Source organism: Passer montanus, unplaced genomic scaffold, assembly GCF_014805655.1.
Source record: "Passer montanus isolate IOZ18808 unplaced genomic scaffold, ASM1480565v1 scaffold15, whole genome shotgun sequence".
Taxonomy (NCBI): domain Eukaryota; kingdom Metazoa; phylum Chordata; class Aves; order Passeriformes; family Passeridae; genus Passer; species Passer montanus.
In genome coordinates this window covers 4,190,609-4,208,104 of record NW_024362051.1, presented here as the reverse complement: position 1 = coordinate 4,208,104, position 17,496 = coordinate 4,190,609, and the positions used below count along the sequence as shown (strand labels likewise).

Here is a 17,496-nt window from a genome sequence, read left to right as displayed (position 1 = left end):
GACAGGTTGCAGAGTAATAGCTCAGCAAATGGAGAGCCAAATGTGTGAAACAGGATAAATGGAGTAATCTGGAGTGCTTGACCCAAGGTTTCTCTAGCCATCACACAGCCCAGCAGTGAAGAAGCTGGACTGTGTTGTCGTTCAGCCATCTGACGTGTTTTCTTTCATCAGGAACTTCCAGGGAAAATGCATATCAGGATTGCTCTGTCTGCAAACAAACAAGTCCTGTAGCTGCTCTTCAGTTCTCAGCACTGGAAAGGCATCAAAAGAGGAAATCATCCTTAGTACAAGGAGTTGGGATGTTGTTTTATATTTTGTTTGTTTTTGTCAGTGGCTCTCATCAGGAAACTAACTCAAACAGCTGCCATGAAGTGTCCTGGACATATAGAGAGCTCATGACTTGCCTTTTTTTTTTTTTTTTTTTTTTTTTTCTGGAAAATGCCTTAGCCAGAGAGGCCAGGATTTGGAAAGTGCCAGTTTTCCAGAACCTCACCGTGAAGGTATCCTCCCCTGTCCTCTTTGGAATTCCCTAAAGGACCCTGCAAAGATGCAGTGCTGGTCATGTCATCTGATACACCTGAATGCAAAAGTCATCCCTCATGGGCTAGGCTTAAGGAATGGAGGGGCAGGAGGCTCTGTATTTATCCCATTTTACACTTTATTGATGCCTTATATAAACCAGGGGCTTTGAATTTTGCTCTGACTCAGTCAGAAAAGTACTTTTGGGAAATGTGAAATAGTTTGGGATAACATGGTACAGCAGCCATTTGGTAATAAAACCATTTGACATATTGTGTTCAGCACTATCTGTGAATGCCATCTGTTAAGGTGGGAGAAGATGGAATTCACTGGGGCCTAACAGAAACCCAGCCCCATTCCAAGCTGCCTTAGGAAGCTGCAAGACTCCGTGGCCTCTGTGTACAATGCAAAACAGTTTCACTTGGCTGCCTCTGTAAGTGCAGCAGAACCATGGAAGAATGCACAGGAGTGCCTTGACAGCCTTGTCTCTTCTTTGCAGTAGTCTAGAAATGCTACTTTTATCTAGCACTTTTACTACTGAATTAAGCAAAATAGTGAAACAGATAATGGGATGAGTATTATTAAAGAAGTTGGTGTTTAGTCCTGTCTGTTCTGTGTAGCTGCTTGGCCTTTTTACTCCTCCTACAATGCTCAGGTGTGTTCCATGGCTCCTGGGTGCTATTCTCACAGCAGCCATGGTCCTCCCATTCACTGAATGCAGCTTCAAATAAGATATAAGAAAGAAAACTCAGTACATTTTGTCATGTACCTTTGGGGAGTCACAAACCTGGCTCTGGTCCAAACACTCAGCAAATCCAAGGGCTGTTAAAACTCTTGCAGACTAAATAAAAACCTACTCCTGACTTCAGTTTCTCTGTTGAGGCTGGCTGAGTGGAACACGTGCTTTAAACTACTCCAGAACGTGCCCTTGCCCTCCCTCTGTGGACACAGCTGACAACTTCCTTAATTTCAAGCCTCCAGCCATCTAAAATGCTAATTAGAGCACTTAAAAAGATTCGAGTCTTCCTTTGGAGATATGTTAACAAAATCATCAAAGCAGTAACTGTATTTTTCTTCCAACTTTTCCTTCCCCTCGGGGCACAGATATCTCTCTGTCAGGTTACAAAAAAGCAGTTCTCTGGATTGCAGAAATCAGCTCCCAGTTCCAGTTTTACCCATAAACGTTCACCTTAGCCACCAGAACCTTCAATGCTCTGTTGGCATCAGGAAAGGTAAAAATCTCTGTCAGCTTTTCCCTGGCTAGATTACTGACTGGGAATGTAAGGAGCATGTAATCAGTTTATAGACAAAGCAGGGATGATGTTTGGCAGAGGATTTAGGGAGCAGTCAGGGTCGTTGCTGGGGAAGGCCATTAAGCAAATATATATATACACACACATGTATGAACTTGGGTGTTTGATGAGGTTCCACTGACCTCATTAGAATTGTTTGTGTGAACTTAGTCCAACTGCTGTGGTAAGTACAAAGAACTCATCTGGTTTTCTCTGCTAAACAGAAATTATTCACATTATCACTTCTAATATTCTGTGTTTTAGACTACTATTTTTAATTAAACTGTGGGGCTGAGCTTTTCTGTCACTGAAGCTACAGCAAAGGTAGGAGTTGAGCTGAGCCTTGCAGCTCCCCATTCTATTTAGGTTGATACTGGCATATAGAATCACAGAATCATTAAGGTTGGAAAAGGCCTCTAAGATCAAGTCCAGCATTTGAGTGATCACCACCCTCTCAACTAAACCACAGTACTAAGTGCTACATCTAGTTATTTCTTGAACACCCCCAGGGATGCTGACTCTCCCAGCTCCCTTGGCAGCCTGTTCCAATATTTAATAACCATTTCCAGGAAAAAATTCTTCCTGAAGTCCAACCTGAACCAATATCTGAAAGTGAAGAGCAACATTGCAGTGTAAATACTGTGATATTTCAGAGTCTAAAAGTTGTGAGAGACATGAATAAAAATGGCACCTATAAGAGGATTTATTCTGCTTCACTTTGAATTTCTTTGTTCTATTTCCAGCCTCTGTAGCTAAACTAATTCAGAAGCAACTGTAACTTAAATGAAAGTTTGAAACTTCTGTATGTATGAATGACAATTATTTCCCCCAGGACTCTTATCTTCTTTACTCAGTGTTTTCTTCTTCTTCTCCCTTCAGGCCCAATTAAAATATCTGCAGTGCATTGCAATTTCCTGCCTTGTCCTTGCAGCAAAAACCAATGAAGATGAGGTCTGTATGTTTCATTTTAAACACACTAAAAATTGTTCATATTTCCAGGTCTTTCAACAACTTGGACATAATGAAAAAGTGTTAATTTGTTTACCCTAAGTAGTTCTAAAGAAGTGAGAGTAGCATTTTCAGTCCTGTTTCACTGTTGCTCCAAAGAATTGTGACCTTTTGTTTTTGTTTATGTCATGGATGTGTTTCTGTCCTGTCCCCAAGACTCTCTCCTCTTTTCAGAATCCCTGGCTCACAGCAGAGCTAGTCTGAGGGGACAGTCAAGATGCCCATCAGAGGGCTGTAATTCCCATGCTGGAGCTCCTGGGAGGGCACAGCAGTGTGAAGAGCAGAGGCTCTTCAGAGGAAGATTTAAATAGATGAGTTTGCTCGGAGCCAAAACTGGCTTCTGAACCCTGTGAGGAACTGACTCATGTCTGCACCTCAAGATGAGAAAGTAAAGTCAGCAGCCAGTGAGAAATTACACAGGATAGCTCTCATGGCAAAATGCAGTGATAGACTTCTGCAGGCATTTACAAGCGTTAGCTAAAAGCATTTCAGATTGCATTCCTCCTCTTTCCTTCCTTCTGCTTTGCAAAAGAGGAAAGCCAGGAGCTGGAGCCAGACATACACATCTCTTCAAACAGCCACTGTGGTAGTGAAATGTTCTTCACAGCCTTTCTTAGGTGGTGTTACACTGATGTTATTGTTCTTTTCCTCTCAGCTACAAAGAATACTATGTCAATGACCACAGGAAACAAGACAACCACAGCAGGCCTTGTGAAACAGGCTGACAGGAAGCCTCCTCTGAAAACTAGTGATAGCAGGGCAGGTGCATCACTGATGCCCCACTGGGGAGGCCCATGGCATCATTCTCACTGTGGGCTGGGCCTGCAGCAGCTGCCCTGGGCTGAGCAGGGACTCTTTAATTAGGATGGGAAGTACCCAGGATGAGATCTCCTGAATGAGCATTCTGCTCAACATAAACTTGTGTAAACTTGTCAGATCCCCTCACAATACAGAGAAGCGCACACAGTACTGTAGAGGACGTTGGTTTCTTTATTTTTTTTTAATTTTTAAAAATTTTTTTACAGGTAATACCATCAGTGCAGACGCTAGCGGTGCGGAGCAGATGTAAACACTCTCCAGCCGAGTTCTTGAGAATGGAAAGAATTCTACTGGATAAGCTTCACTGGGATCTTTACACAGAAACACCAATGGATTTCTTAAACATTGTAAGCACTATGTTTTGCAATGTTTTTTCTTTAAAGAAACAACTCCTTATCAAATAAGACTAAAAAACACAGATGCACACACACACCCACCCACACATCCTTCCCAAGATTCTTGGCAAACTACCTATTCCTACCTATCTTCAAGCCTTTTAAAGAATATTACAATAATTATATTTTAAATTTTTTTTTTAAATTTTCTACTATTTAAAACCTTCTATTTTGCTAAAAAAAATTTACTCTCATCTTTAAAGGAGAACTGAAGGGACATTAAAAAGATTCTCATAATGCACAACCATATGCCTTCTTTATTTTTTTTAAATACAAGCTGCAAAAATAATTCTAACTATTTCCCTTCTATTAATACTGTACATACAAAGTTGTCAGTTTTGCTACATTTCCCACATAGGTCTTTTCTTAAAACATTTTCCTTTTCATCCCACTAATTATTCATTTATGCAATGAGACTACCCTGGTCTGGCACTTAGTTCACATTGCAATTACTAAAGATTTAATAGAAACAATTAAACTTTGTCTTCAAGAAATGATCATGTACTAGTAAGGCAAAATTCATGTGATATGAACATATCCTGGATCCCTATTATAAGATTATGTGCAAATATTAAGCCATTTTAGGCTGCTGATTGTGAAAACTGCCTTTCGTAGGTACTTGTTTCCTTGGTGAATTCGGAGTGCAGTATTCCTGGTTTTACTGGATTTGGAGCTGCTGTCCTGAACTGAATCTCCTGGACAGCAATCTGGATAATGTAGAAACCTCAGAAATTGTTAGGAAACATAGACCTCGTACATTCATTATCACCTCAAAAAAACAGTTCAATGATTGGCAAGTACGAACACAAAAAAAAAAGGTGGGGGAAGCCTTCAAGTTTCCTGATATGAGATGAAATTCATCTGTACTTCTGGGTGATGACATGAAAACATATAAACTTCACTAACCTCTGCTTTTCATATATATATGTGTGTATATATATATGTACACTTTGTCTTCTCTGCAGTTCCATGCCATGGTGATGTCCAGCTGGCCCCATCTCCCACCCAGACTGCCTCAGAGGAATCCTTCCCTCCACGTTGCACTCTTGACCAAGCAGCTGCAGCACTGTATGGCCTGCCACCAACTTGTGCAGTTTAAGGGCTCCACGTGGGCTTTGGTGATCATCACCTTGGAGCTGGAGAGGCAGACTCCTGGTTGGCTTCCTGTTATTACTGATCTGCTAAAAAAAGCACAGGTAGGAAGCAAAACGGCCTTTGGTCACAAATCCTGGAGGCAGGACATGATAAAGAATAAAGCCATGTGTATTTACAGCCAATATTGCACTTCAGCAGCTCCTGAGACTTGTGTCCTTGTCCTGCCTCTGCCACAGCCCTTGCTGGTACTAACAAAAGGGAACAAAAGTGCAGTTCAGGGGTGGGACTGGGGAGAGGGACATCCCTTTGGCAGGGAAGGGATGGTTCCAAATTCTTGGCCAGAGATTGCTGCCTGCATCCTGAGCCAGGAGAAATTCTCTCATGATGGGAGAATCTGAGAGCACCTAGAAATCTGCCCAGCTTCCTCCCTCTGAACTGAGGAAACTTTTAGGTACAGTCACATAGCTCTAAAAATACAATCAGCTTGACTTCTAATGATTTAAGACAAGCTCTTTTTTTTTTTTAAAGAAAAAAGCTTTTCCCCATTTTCATAAAACATATGCCTTCTAAGAAAGCACACTTAGAAGGCTAAACACCCAGGCTATCAGCTTGCCATCCACCCATATTTCAGACCAGCAGGTCCCAGCAAACAGAACAGCCAAAATAACAGGGCAAAAGTGGCACTGTGCTTCTCAGGGGACAAAGACACTTGGTATTATCAGTCCATTTTTTATGTCCTTCTTAAGCAGTATGTGGTACCCCTCAGTTTTAAGATTATGTAAAGACAGAAAGCTGGGGAGGGGAGGGACTTGGTCACAGTCCTGCAACCCAGGGATCCAGTTGGCAGGCAGCTACAAACTTCATGGAGAACCAAATGCCTCAGAGTTTATTTTTAAAACTGCCATGATGAAGTTTGACAGATTGAGCCTTTCATCCAGCTCATACCATTGTTCCCTCATTAGAGCTAATCTGGCTCTGCCCATGGGAGCTGAACAGGAGCTGCTGTCGAGGAATGGGCAGCCCCCACTGCTGCCTCTGCAAGAGATCTCAGACGGAACCAAGGTTTTGATTCAGCACTGAGAAGCTTCAATCAAACTCCCAGTTTTCCTTAAGGCCTTACCTTGTAATCCAGGGGCCTGGGATCTGGGCTTTTTCCTGGTTAAGCCATTACAGACTCTATCACAGTTCCTATGAAATGTGGGAAATCACTTCTTGTCTGCAATCACCATTGCCTTGAGCTCTCACCTGACCATGTGCTGGTCAGGACTTTTAAAATTTATTCTGTCTTACCAGACTAGAAAAAATAAAATGCCTTTAATAATTCCCCCCCACCACTACAACCACATTATTTCTTACAAATTGCTTAATCTTCATAGCAAAGTGGTTTTACAAAGGTCAGATAAAACCAGTCTTGCACTTTTAAAAACCAGTTTCACAAATCCTTTCAAAATTAGTGTTTTTGTTTTAAACAATAGGCATTTTTAGGTGATTGTTACCCTAGTTTGAGGGTATAATCCAGCCAGTAGGGGATGGGTAACAGCACCATACCTGCCATCCTGTCACAGAACAGGAGCGGGGTTCATATGGACTGGCACAGGCTAAATACTGAGCAATGACATGGGATAAATAACTTGGAGACAGAGATGGGACAGGAACAAGGAGATAGTGCTGTGCAACTACAGAACTCATCAGTGCAAGAAGAATATTTCTGGCCTTCTCCTTTTCTTCATTATCTTATCTTGTAGGAGAGGAATTCCTGCACCAGCCATGCAGGACTGATGTGCTGAGCAGCTGTTCACACTTTCTCAAGTGTTAAATTTTCCAGAGTGAGCTCTGTGTGTGCAGGGAGAAAGCCATGCAGCTCTGGAAACCACAAAGGAAGCCCCCAAGTGTTCCTGTAGCATCCAGTAATGGAGACTTAGTGCAAATAACCTGTGTGAACAGATACGACTTGAACCAGCAGTGAAAGCCACAGAACTCCCCTGAGCCAGGTCAAAGCTACCTCAAGCTGTGGATGCTGTGCTGAGAGGGGGCCCTGCCCAGGCCTGAGATGCTGCAGGAGCAGGACTTGGGGCTGGTTTAGACCACAAGAGGTTTGTGAGGTCCCCACATACTCAGGGGAGAGGCAGCAGCATGCTTGGAACATGATATTTATTTCTGCTACCACAGGGAAGGTTCTCATTTAATGGCAGGGTCTTCCCTCCTCCTGAGCAGTGCCTTCCTTTTCTCTCACAAGCTGTGAGTTGACTGCCTGGCTTTTGGAAGGAGGTGAGTTGTCTTTTATAGTTTCCACTAAATAAAATATCAGCTTGGTCTGCCTGTTCGCTGTGACCCTGGAATAGCCCAGCTGAAAGGTGATGCCCACACCAAGCCCTGCAGAAATCTGGCCTGTGTGATGGGCTCTGCTTCCCTCCCATCCCTTTGCCCTATCCCAAGCATTGTCACCAGCTGTGTGTACCCGTGGAAATGCCAGCAGCAGAGTTCTGCACACAGTAATTAACATGCTGTAACTCTACACCACAACAATCCTAACCTGGTGTTTTCCCCCCACAGCTGTGAGCCTATGGATACAGTTCCTGCCTGCAGCTGGATGATGTGTTAAAACCCATGAACAAACCTGCTTTTCAAAATCTCTGCGGATCTCTATGATCAACATGCAAAAGTAAACATTAACAGGGGTTAATTCTAAAAGATAAAAGCAGTGCTGGAAGGCCCTCCAGGGCTCTGTGTTACCAGTCAGGGTGCAAGATGCCACACTGGGATGGGAACGGTTCACCTGGAGCCTGCCTGTGCTCCCAGGACACACTGCTGCTTCTCTGGCAGCACAGCTCCCTGCCACACACCTATTCCAGCACTGTAGTTACCATGAAGGAACAAATACTTCTGTCTTGGCTCCAACAGGCTAAAATTGTCACTTACCTTTTCATTCTGCCATTGCTCAGAATGGAGCTTCCTCCCCAGAGAATGAGCTACCAGGTACAGGAAGGAGCTGCTCTTGCACAGGACCATTCTTGCCACAGAAGGAGCTTTTTGGATAGTGAGAATAGCACCAATTCTCTTTTTTTTTTTCTCACAGAACAGGGTGAGAAGCTTTAACACCTTTCCCCTCCCTGCCTGGACAAGTAATGAGTGACAAGATGAACACTCCCCACACACAGCAGTGTCAACAATAATTACTTTGCCCACTGAGTTTCAGAGAGGATGACAGCTTACCTGTGTGCCTACCTGTTTGGACTGTGTGTACAACACAAGTTTATTCCAGCTGCAGCTCAACTCACCACTGCAGATCCCATTTGCTACACACCAGTTACTGGTGAAAATGTGCCAGATTCAGAGTGCTGGCACAGGTCTGATGTGGTTATGGCTAGCTCTGTTGTTTTGGGGAATATTCACTCCCAGAAAAACTACAGAGAATGCTTATAAAGTATTTTCAAAGAGCTCTGACCTGGTAAGGTCCCTTCCCTTGGGGGATCTCAGCCCAGGTGAGGCATACCTCCCAAACCCAGGCTCTTCTTGTTGTTGCCTCAATTCAGACCAGATTTCCAGATGCCTGAAGCTACCACCACCTTGTAAACAAAGCTGCAATTACACCTGAAATCCCCTATGGTAAGCACACAGACAACTGTTTTCTGAGGCTGTTTTAAACCACCTACAGAAACAGCAAAGCATTTGAGATCCTCCCACCCACCACAATGTCCCCCATTCATAACCCCCAGCTGAAGGAGCCATGTCACAGCTCATGCAGTCACCAGGATCCCCTGCAGGTGAGGAGGGAGCTGCCCCATTCCAGGACAGCACTCACTGGGGTGTTTCTGCCAATAAACCTGACTCACTGTCACTAATTGTGGAGGGTGTGTGATGACCTAGGAGAAGAGTTCATTTACACAGTTGCACAAATAAACTCCTGTGGTCAGAGAACTGACCAAGAGACAAGAAAACTGGAAAGGAAGCATAATGCAATAGTTATACCTCATTTGTGGCATTGCAGCTGTGCAGTTGTTTTTTTTTTCTCCTGCTAATTGACTTTGGTGTTAAATTGAATTTGAGCAGTACTTACAGTTCAATTCTTTAGGAAAGCAGAAAAGTGCACTGAGATGGAGAGATGCATTAACTTCTGGCAGTTCTCAGAGCCCCCTCCCATTCCTCCTCAGCAAGATGTGCAACTGGAATCCCCCTGGTGACTGAACTATGGTCATGACAAACAGAACTTAATCAAATCTGAGCAATTTGGAAAAAGAACAGAAAGCTTCTATTCCCAATTCACCTATCCTGCTGGGAATCTAACTTGACAAAAGCTCCAAGCAGGATGAAAGCTTTGCCAAAGGAATTAGAGTGGCAGCCTCAAAAGAGAACACAAGCAAGTTTAAAACAGTCCTCAAAGCAGCAGCAGAGGCTGTACCATAGCTCAGGCTGATGGTCACACACAGCTTCAGCCTTCCCACATTCCATGCAGGGCACCACAGACGTGAGGACAGACAGAGTCCCCCTGAGCAGACTTCCAGCTCTGAACTCGTGGCCCCCAAGCCACAGCTGAGTCAGGCCCTGGTGCTCCCCACCTGGTCCCACTTCCCCTGGCACAAGTGGTGCCACATCCCTGCCACTGTGGCAGCGGGGACAGGCAGGGGTGAAGAACATGGGCTGAACATGTTTGTTGTGGGGTTCCACCCCTCCTGCCTGCAGTGGCAGCAGTCTCCACAGCTTCTCCACCTGTCCCGTTGAGTCCCTTTCAGGCCACATACCTGCTACAGCTGCAGTCTGTTTCCCAGTTCTGGCTTAGGCTAAGGGCATCCAGAGGGTTTAGACTGTCACTTGTCACACACCCTAGGGCCAGGCTCTCAGTGCCTGGGGCAGTCAGTACCTCCACACCAGCCTCTCTGTCTCTGGGGGGTTACAGACACTGTGTCCACCCTGGGAGCCTCGGAGGGCCCCTGTCACACACCCACACTGCCCCTTCTCAGCCCTTGTCCCACTGTGGTCACCACCAGCATGAGGCAGGGGCACAGGGTGAGACTTTTTCAACCCTCCTGCCAAAGACTGGATTTTGGGCACTCCTACCCTCTCAGCCCTGGGACAGTGGGGAAAGCTGCAGTCGGGAAAAAGGGAGGGAGACTGGGGACAGCAGCTGCCAAGACACGGGGTGCACAGGGGACATCACATTTTAATCAGAGGGCAACGGGGTTAATGAGGGGAAACTGGGATCACAGAGGGACAGAGGACATCGTTCTGGTTATACCTGGTGTACAAACCATGGTTTTAACAGATGTTTGTTAAACAAGTCAGTTTTGTTTTTATTAAACCCAGCTTTGGTACAGGTCATTCCTGAGGTTCATTTACAAGGTTGTTTAAAACAAAGATAAACTGGGGCCTCTCCCTGTTCCTGTGTGAAGTTACTGGGGCACAGACATCACACTTTGTTTTTCCCCTTTCCTTTTTTTAAAGAAAAGTGTTTGTGTAAGGGGAAGTCAGTCTGTTACAAACACAGAACTTGCACCAGGAACACTGAGTCTCCAGCTTTAAACCATTTCTCCTCCATTAATAAATAACATTTAGTTGTGCTTTAACATGGCTCCCTTCTCACCCATCACATCCCAGCAGGACGAGCAGAGCGTGGGCTGGCCAGGCAGGGTTACCTGGCCCCAAAGCAGCAGATGGGAGGTGGGCAGGGAGCTCTGGGGAAGGGGTTACGGTGTGAGGCACCACGTGCAGCCCTCAGAAAACTAAAAGAGATGAAGGTCGGGGTGTTTTGGTTATAAAACCTGTAAGTATACAGAAGCAAGATGCACAGAAGAGTTATTGTTATGAAAGGTCAGAATCCAGCTGAAAGATTAGGGATGTCAGGTTAGGGACATCAGGTTCCCCAGTTACACCCCAAAACCTGAGGAGAGGACCTGCAGGACCCTGTTACAGCAGCAGCTCGAGCAGCAAAGCTGAAAGCTCCTCACAGTACCCCAGCTTTGTCCCTCACCTCTGGAGTCAGTCAGTGTTAACCCCCTTGGGCTAAGAGCCCCAAAATAAGCATTCTGGATTTAGTGCCAGCTGTGCAGCAGTGTGAATTAGCAGTTTACCTTTTGGCAAGTATCTTGGATTTCAACTTTACCAAGAAACCTGATTTAGCAAACTTTTCCCCATCAAAAGACACGGTGAATTTTAGTCCTTGCTACATATTCTCTTCTGTGCAATATATTGCAAGCTTAAAGGTGTAAGCACCAATTAATTTCTTCTGCATGAGATGTTTTGGCCTTAATAAATCTTCTAATTAACATATCTTCCTGTTGTTATGGAGTACGCACTGGGAAGACTAAAGAAGCTATAGAAAGAACAAAAGAGAATCAGTGTTTAAGTTTCAGTTATTTACATTAAGTAAAGACAACATGAAAGGTCAAAGCGGCAATCTATTGTACAGACATTTGAGTTTCACCCATTGCAACCTGGAGAAGCTCTCACAGCTGCCAACATGTTGTTTGGAACTGGCAATCAAAGGATTGATGTACAATTTTAATGAAAAGACTGCTAATGGAAATGAGAAAGGACTGCTGATGGAACACGAGAAATCCCAGGTGATGGAGACCTGCAGGAGCAGCCAACCAGCCCACACAGACAGAGCAGTGTCTTTGCAGGGTCCTTGCTCCATTCCACCCCTCACAGCTGCAGAATTCTCCAGAGGGAACAGCTGAGGACAAGGCTGGGCTTGTGGGGCTGTCTCCTGAAGGAAAGTGCCATCATGTCATGTCCCAGGGCCTTGGGAACTGCAAAGCACAGGCAGCACCCACCTCACTGCTTCCCTAACAAACCATGCATTTCTCCTCCTCCTCAGAGCATCTCTAGGAGCTCTGCACAAGTATTAATGAATGCTCTTAACACGGATCCTCTGGGAAGACACTTGCCAGTGCACATCATCTGAATCACCAGGTGGCCCACCTGTAAAAGCACCAGCTGCTCCACCACCTTCAGTTCCCTGAACTCTGAATGCACGTGCTGCTCTCTGGGCTCCCAGATTTGGCTTTAAAATGTATTGGGATGGAAAAGGAGGTATCAACTTGGTATCTACTGGTAATTCCCCACTAAAGCTTTTGCCTAAAAATTTTCCAGCTGCATATTCTTAAAGAGCTTGAAGAGGCAGCCAGGATCACCAGCCTGGTTTTGTTCTTCAAGCTGGGGTGCAGAAAAACCTCCCACCAGAAGCACTGCTACAGCAAACACTGTGCATCAGCCAAACTCCAGTTGGCAGTGTCTGAAGTGCAGCACTGATCTCAGTCCAATACCAAAGAAACCCCAGAAGGACCCAAAGCTGAGTGAATAGAACTTGGTACGTAGCAATGGCCCAGAACAAACCTGAGAACAAACCTTTGGGTAAAGCTTCAGCAGCTCTCTGACAGCAGAGCACCAAACTAAAGCTGTGCTTTACTTTGACCCAAGTGTATACTGTCCTTCTCCAGACAAGGAACACAGCTTTGCAGGCACCACCAGGAAACCTCTCCACCTCTGCTCCATTCTCACCCTACCTTTAAATCACTTCTTTGGGCACCAGGAAATCAGCAAAGCTGCTGGTACATCCCCTGCTCAGTCACCAGATCTCAAAGGAGATGTACCAACAAGCCTGAAAGCTCCTTCTGCCCAAACACTGATAGCTTTTGGATTAATACCTAAGAATTTCTCCCCAGATTACATAGAAAGTACATTTCTGCATACTCTATAATTACCTAGTTGTTAATTAATTAGCTAATTATATTCTTGAATGTCCCAAATAGTCATAAGACAGCCTGTGAGTGGTAAGCTTGCAATCATAATACACTATTGTTGTGACAGATAACACAGAAAATAACTAGATTGCACAGAAAATGCACCACTAAATAAACGACACCACAAAAACTCAAAATACATGTGAGATTTAATAAAAGAAAAAAAGTACAAAGTGAGTGGAAAGAAAAGAAAGAAAAAAAACCAAAACAAACCATGAACCCCAACATGCTGGGAATGACAAAGCAAAGGGATGCAGCAGGTCCCAGAGGGCTCCAAACCACCCCCTCCACACCCCTGGGCACAACCCCCAGAGACCCACAAAACACAGTTTAATTTAGAAAGCAGACAACATACAGGACGGCAAACATTTAAATGATAAAAAAATGGACAGTTTTTCCCATTAATACCAATCTTTTACAGATAAATATATAAAACAGCTGAAAGATGTGTAACTGGATGGTTTCAATAATTTCTGAAGGGTATTTCTTTCACTTTTTCTAGCCTACAAGATTTTAAGTCTTCAGACTGGGTGAGATCAGCATCACAATGTATTTGTAATTTGTTAAATAAAAGCAAGACACAGAACTACCTACCACAATACTTAAATATTGTCTCAGCCAAAAGGAAAAAACAAGTACTTGGGAAAAAAATATGACTGAGTCCACTTGGGGAGATTATGATGTTGAAGAAGCAACTGCAAGGACAAAGGATGTCTGTGACAAAGTCAAAGTAATATAATAATCATCATCATGAAAATATTGTTACATACATTCTGAATGTCTTCTTCAGAAAATGTTGTAAATTTCTCCACAAAGCCCATGGATTTGAAGATTTTTTTTTCTATTTGTTATAATAATATTTTTAACTACCTGTCATTCTAGGAAAAAATAATTAATCTCTGATGAGCCAGGGCAGAGAGAAATTGTTTGCATAGATGTTGCTGGCTGCAGCACGAGATCAGGAGAGAACTGCTGCCTGGGAACACAGGCGAGGCAGCTGGGAGCACCCCAGTACCACCAGTCACTGTCTCATCCCAGCACTGGCCTTGGGAAGCAAAACAATGAACCACAGAGCATGGCCTGCTCAGGCAATTAGTGCCAAACCACAGTTTCTCCCATTAGCAAAAGATCAATAAAAAATAATCTGCTACATGATTGGTCTGTAGTCAGAGGTGAGGTGGAATTGTCCTGCATATAACAGAAGGTTGGGTTCCTTGTATGTGTTTGAGAAAACCACACTAACCCTCCTAACATCTGATAGTTACTCTTTAAAATACATCTAACCTGGAGGCACAGCCTTAAAAATTAAATGTCCAGCTTTCAGCAGACTCCCAACAAGTGCAGAATTTTTATTCTTTCAACAAAAGCCTGCTCTAAAAGGTACCAGTGAGATCTTTGTGAGGTTCTTCTACAAGCATGAAGCAGCACTGTCAGTATACCCACAGAAAAGGCCAATGTCCATTGGAAAATAGTTTAATACCTGAGCATGTATTTAGAAAGGGAAAAAAAAAGCTGCATTAATGGAATATGACAGTTAAAGAACCTCAGAATCCAGCAAAATGCTGCCCTGTGACAGCTCAGACCCAGGCCCTGCCTCTCCTTCTGCACGGCACATCAGGAATTTGCTGACAGCTTAAAACAAGTCTTTAACAAAAAACATATCAGAAAAATCCTGTAACATTAATAACTAAATAAAACCACACACACTCACAACTAACACTTAGCCAGCCAGTGTTTTTATAAACTCTAAAGACACTATGTGAGGGTTAATATATTTCCTTTCATCTAGCCTGGGATCTGATGGATGGATGGATGGAATTGGGTCCAACTGTTTTTCCATGACAACACAGCTAGTAACTCTCTGTTCAGCTATTGCCCTGCCTATTCACAAAATGGTTTGAGTGGAAAAAATTAATATTGATCCCAATTATTCCTCTAAGCTCAGTTGCCCAGGAAAACCAGGCTGTGATTTCTAGGCATGAGGAGTTGTCAAAAGAAGCACCTTCTAAGAGGGACAGAGCCTGTCAGCATAAATACAGTGCACAGCTCAGGAGCAGGGGATTCTCCTTATTAGGCACATATTAGGTTTAAGGTTAAAAAGTAAAAGTAAAGATGTTGGCTTAAATAGTTTCCACAACAGTAAATACATTGGTAAGTGACAACTGAAATGTTACACAAATCCTGTAGTTCCACTTTGTACAACAAACTCTTATGAATAATCTCTCTATAAATGTTCTACTTTAGCAGTAAAGAAAATTCAAAACATTGTCCCATAAATTTTATTAACCACTCTCTCTCTCCTTATATATATATATATATATATAATTATAAATGATGTAGATAGTGTTTAGAGTAATTCAGGAATTAATGCAGAATTACTGGAATGAGGGTTACTCTGACTAAGATTCCTGCAGAAAGCCTAAATGCTGTGTTTTTCCACCCATTCTAAAAACTATTTGAGAATTTTGTTAGAAAAACAAACATTTTAGCATTCTTCAGACCACTCCTCTCACTGTGCATGTACAGGGGAGGTCAATGAGCCTCCAGCAGTTACCTTGGCCAATTAAAAAAAAATGCAGAAAGCAATTATTTAGCTGGTGGTAAGACGAGTTCAGTCAGGTCACTTCACACACGGCTGCTCAGTCACTGGGTTTAGAACAAAACATCTTACTTGAGGGATTAGTTGGCTTTGTTTAACAAAATGTACGTGTAAGGTTACTTCCTGCAAACCTCCTGACAATTCTGAAAAGAAAACAGCAGGTCGGGACACTGCAACCAGCGGAGATGCTCATTCTCTGTCACTTTGGTCCACTCACACAATGTTATGAGAAGGGTCACTCAGGGTGGGAAACTCAAGCAACTTAACACATGAAAGCACCAAGTCCACTCTTGGCCTGAAAGTCTGTGTGTGATTAACTGAAAGAAACAAAACATAAAAAAGCATGAATTACAGTTATGAAAATCAAACAAAATCAAACAAAAGCGAAGTGTAGTGAAGTATGTTAAAACAAAAAAGGAGGAGGAGGAGGAGGACAAACACTGCTGGGGCAGCTGAAGGCTTCAGGTGAGAGCAGCCTGGCACAACCTGCTCAGCACCACAAACATTCTTCTCTTTCCCCCAACTTCTACAATTTTTCTATCACAGTTTTTTACTTATTAAAGCTACCAAGAACACTGCCTTGAACCAGGAGATGATAAAGAGTTCAACTACCTCTCCTAAATATTTCGCTTGAGCAGAAATCCCAAAACCCCGTATTTTGAGCTATCTCACAGGTTTGAAAAGAAAAAAACCAAGAAGTACCCCAATCCAAAGCCATCCTGGTGCACCTCCCCTGTTTGTGCCCCAGAGCCAGAGCCCCCAGCCCCAGCACCACGGGGTCCCCAGTGTGCAGAGCCCAGGCTGTGGGTGCCCCTCGGATCTCTGCGTGCCACCGAGCTGCCTCCCAGCCCTGCTCCTGAGCACGGCTCGTTTCTGCTGCTACCCTGAAGAGGAATGATCCAGACTCACAGCTGGAGGTGGGCTAAACCCAGCAAAGTGCAGAAAAACCTCTTCTGTTGCAGCCAGAAGGAGAGAGGGGAAGCTGCAGCATTTCTTGGCCCATGCTCACACTCCTTGCCTGCTGCTGGCATCACTTGCACAAGTTACCACTGTGCTCACCTTCCCCAGAGCAGTCCTGGGTCCAAGAAAGCCCTAGGATTCAGCTCCTAATTGAGATCAAACCCTATTTTCAGCACAGAATTTTACAAACCATCTATACTGTGTGTGAGGTGGGCCACACCCAGAGCACGTCAGCAGAAGAGAGGCTTTGGTTTTAGCACCAGCACACTTACATTCCAACAAAACACTCCAGTAATCTACCCCGTTATCTTCCACAGGAAGAAACAAATTGCTAGGATGTCAGTACACAGAATGAGCTCCTCTGGTGCTGCAGCTCACAGCAGGGAATGACAGACCACAAGATCTCATCAGCAGTGAGAAGCTGAATGCTGTGCTGTCAAGCACAAACTTGGGTACTGCTACTCTTCGTGGTCCTTTTTTTCTTGCCATCATTAAGAGGCTCAGAAAACCTTGCCACCAGCCTGCTCTGGGTTTGACAGAATGCAGTTCTGAGTCCTGAGCTCCTTCATGCAATAGGAAGTAACAAAAAAATGCTGCAATAGCAGAATTACCAGTTTGCATGATAGTGCTCCTTATTTTGCTCCCTAGCCAGTGTTAATTAGAGACTGGCTTGAATTGGAAGCAGGATAACCCCCCCAACACCTTTTCTTTTTAAACTCGTTTGTCCCATTCCTGGTCTATCACTACACAATCAGGTGGCTGGAACACCAATATTTACATACCCCTGTTCCTGCTGGCTTCAGCAACGTCAATTAATGTGCAGCAAGCTAAGATAAGAACTCTGCCTTTAGGGGAAAAGAATTTCTTGTAATCAGAACTGTGCCTTGGAGCCCCATTTCACAACCTGAGCTGGCTGCACAGAGGCAAGAGTGAACCCCCTGGCACCATAATTCGTTAGAGAAAGGCCCCAAATTGCAAATCCCTCCCACCTGCAGCTGCCCAGGCTTCTCTGGGCAGTGCTTGGGCACAGAGGGGCTCATCCCTCCTCTGCTTTCAGCAAAGAATCAGAA

The 17,496-nt window shown here is 44.1% G+C and overlaps 2 protein-coding genes across 3 annotated transcripts in view; one reads left to right on the top strand and one right to left on the bottom strand.

Annotated features, from left to right (window-relative positions):
* Window positions 1-395: 395 nt before the first annotated feature.
* On the top strand, window positions 396-7,687 carry CCNI2 (cyclin I family member 2). Its single transcript, XM_039701598.1, has 5 exons — window positions 396-500; window positions 2,691-2,762; window positions 3,845-3,985; window positions 4,999-5,229; window positions 7,682-7,687. The coding sequence occupies exons 1-5, from the start codon at window positions 396-398 to the stop codon at window positions 7,685-7,687; spliced, it is 555 nt and encodes a 184-aa protein (XP_039557532.1).
* The window catches only part of SEPTIN8 (septin 8), a 38,828-nt gene continuing 27,732 nt past the window's right edge, over window positions 6,401-17,496 (bottom strand). Inside the window, exon 10 of one of the 2 annotated variants that reach the window (XM_039701399.1) lies at window positions 6,401-11,435. In XM_039701399.1, the coding sequence (XP_039557333.1) occupies window positions 11,381-11,435 (55 nt within the window). In that variant the 3' untranslated portion in view covers window positions 6,401-11,380. Of the gene's footprint in view, window positions 11,436-12,998; window positions 15,784-17,496 lie in introns of those variants that run through there. The other variant, XM_039701400.1, reaches the window with a different exon arrangement.